Below are 1,770 nucleotides of genomic sequence, written 5' to 3'. Positions count from 1 at the left end.
CTGAAGATCCTACTGTTAGGGAGAGGATGGTAATCTTTTTTAGTAATCTAATTCATTTTGTGTTGGTAGTTAACTGTATTGGTATTATGCTTATGCTTATTGTGTGATCTTTCTTATACAGGACAATCCAAAGAAAAGAGTGAGGGTGAAGACAAAGAAAGGTCCACTTGGTGCCTCCTCTTCTACTGGCCCATCTTCAACTAATCCAATGCCACTGCCATTGCCAGCAGATCCAATGCTACAACCACTGCCAACAGATCCAATACCACAGCCACGGCCAACAGATCCAGAACAAGAAGATGATGATACTTGGTTGGCTAATATTGACCTTGATGCGGTTGTGTCACAACATCAAGTATCTACACAAGTCACTTATGATGAAATTGCAATTACAAGCCAGCCACCAACAGTAGAAGACACTCAAGTTCAAGTGAGCAACTCTCTAACAAAACACTTGGCTAAGAAGAAGAAGGAAGTCATAATTCAGCATAGAAGATATAACACACGTAACACATCTAAAACAAAGTTCCAAAATACCAGTGATGATCCAATTGACATTGACTAAGGCATATGAATGGCTATGTATGACAGTATCATTTTGGTTTAGTCTTGGCAGTGTAGTTAGTATCTCTAAGACAAGTGGTAGACAATGTATTTTGGTTAAGTCTTGGTCAAATGTTTTTTTTTTTTTTTTTTTGTAACTGCCAGCAGCTCAACTTCATTGGCTATGTATTATATGTGTTTTTGGCTAAGTATTAAGGCAGTTTGAAAGCCAATTTCCCTTCAATCTGTTTTTGTAAACTTACATTTGCCAAGTTCACTTCAAATTACATTTGCAAATGTTTTTTTGCAACTGCCAACAGATCAACTTCATTGGCTATGTATTATATGAGTTTTTGGCTAAGTATTAAGGCTATTTGGCAGCCAATTTCCCTTCAATATGTAAATGTAAACTTACATTTGCCAAGTTCACTTCAAATTACATTTACCAAGTTCACTTCAAATTTGTCAAAGTTTGGAAGCCAATTTCCCTTCAATCTGTGATGAGTTTGCCAACTATATTAGCCAGTTAGGACCATACTGTCTGGGACCATAAAATTAACCAACCAACAATGGAAACAAATAGAAAGTAAACAAATTTTCAAGGAAATCCACACTACATAGGATCAAACTAGAAAGTCACAGTACATACAATAACTTCCAGAAATGAATCTGGGAGCATTCTAACAATTCCAACATTATAACATTTGTCTGGGAGCATTCTAACCATTCATACTGAATTTGTAAACACATGAAATACAAAAAAAATTGCAATCACAACTGAAAACACAATTACACCACTGATTTTGCAACATGTCTTTCCCTTTGACTTCTCTTCTTTTTCCTTAGCAATGGCGTTTAACATGGCCTTTAATCTCCCCATTTCTTCTCTGTCTCTATTTATCCTCTTCAACAGGCCCGGTATTATACAAATTGACCTTGGACACATTGGAGGATCTGTCCATTCAAAAAAACCACATCCCTTCCTTCCCTAAAATCCAAAAAACAAATAATTGCAATTGAATGAACAAAAAATAAATAATATAAACAAAATACTCACCGGAGATTCAGAACAATGAAAAAACCTCCTTCCTGGATTGCGATCCGTCCAAGATGTTCGAATTACAAGCTCATTCCCACATTCACACTCTCGAATTTCTACGGATCCCCCAACATTATATCTTCTCCTCGTACAACTTGAACTAGATGACATTTTCTTATCAAGCAATG

The 1,770-nt window shown here is 36.2% G+C and overlaps 1 protein-coding gene across 1 annotated transcript; it reads right to left on the bottom strand.

The window, feature by feature from the left end:
* Positions 1–1,257: 1,257 nt before the first annotated feature.
* On the bottom strand, positions 1,258–1,770 carry LOC109178688. Its single transcript, XM_019328220.1, has 2 exons — positions 1,601–1,770; positions 1,258–1,531 (listed from the first exon to the last, which is right to left on the bottom strand). Exons 1-2 carry the CDS (start codon positions 1,751–1,753, stop codon positions 1,271–1,273), a joined length of 414 nt encoding a protein of 137 aa, XP_019183765.1. The 5' UTR covers positions 1,754–1,770; the 3' UTR covers positions 1,258–1,270.

The sequence above is a fragment of the Ipomoea nil genome, unplaced genomic scaffold (assembly GCF_001879475.1).
Source record: "Ipomoea nil cultivar Tokyo-kokei standard unplaced genomic scaffold, Asagao_1.1 scaffold0865, whole genome shotgun sequence".
In the NCBI taxonomy this organism is placed as follows: Eukaryota; Viridiplantae; Streptophyta; class Magnoliopsida; order Solanales; family Convolvulaceae; genus Ipomoea; species Ipomoea nil.
Note: the sequence above shows the minus strand (reverse complement) of the source record. Positions and strands in the feature narration are given on the sequence as shown.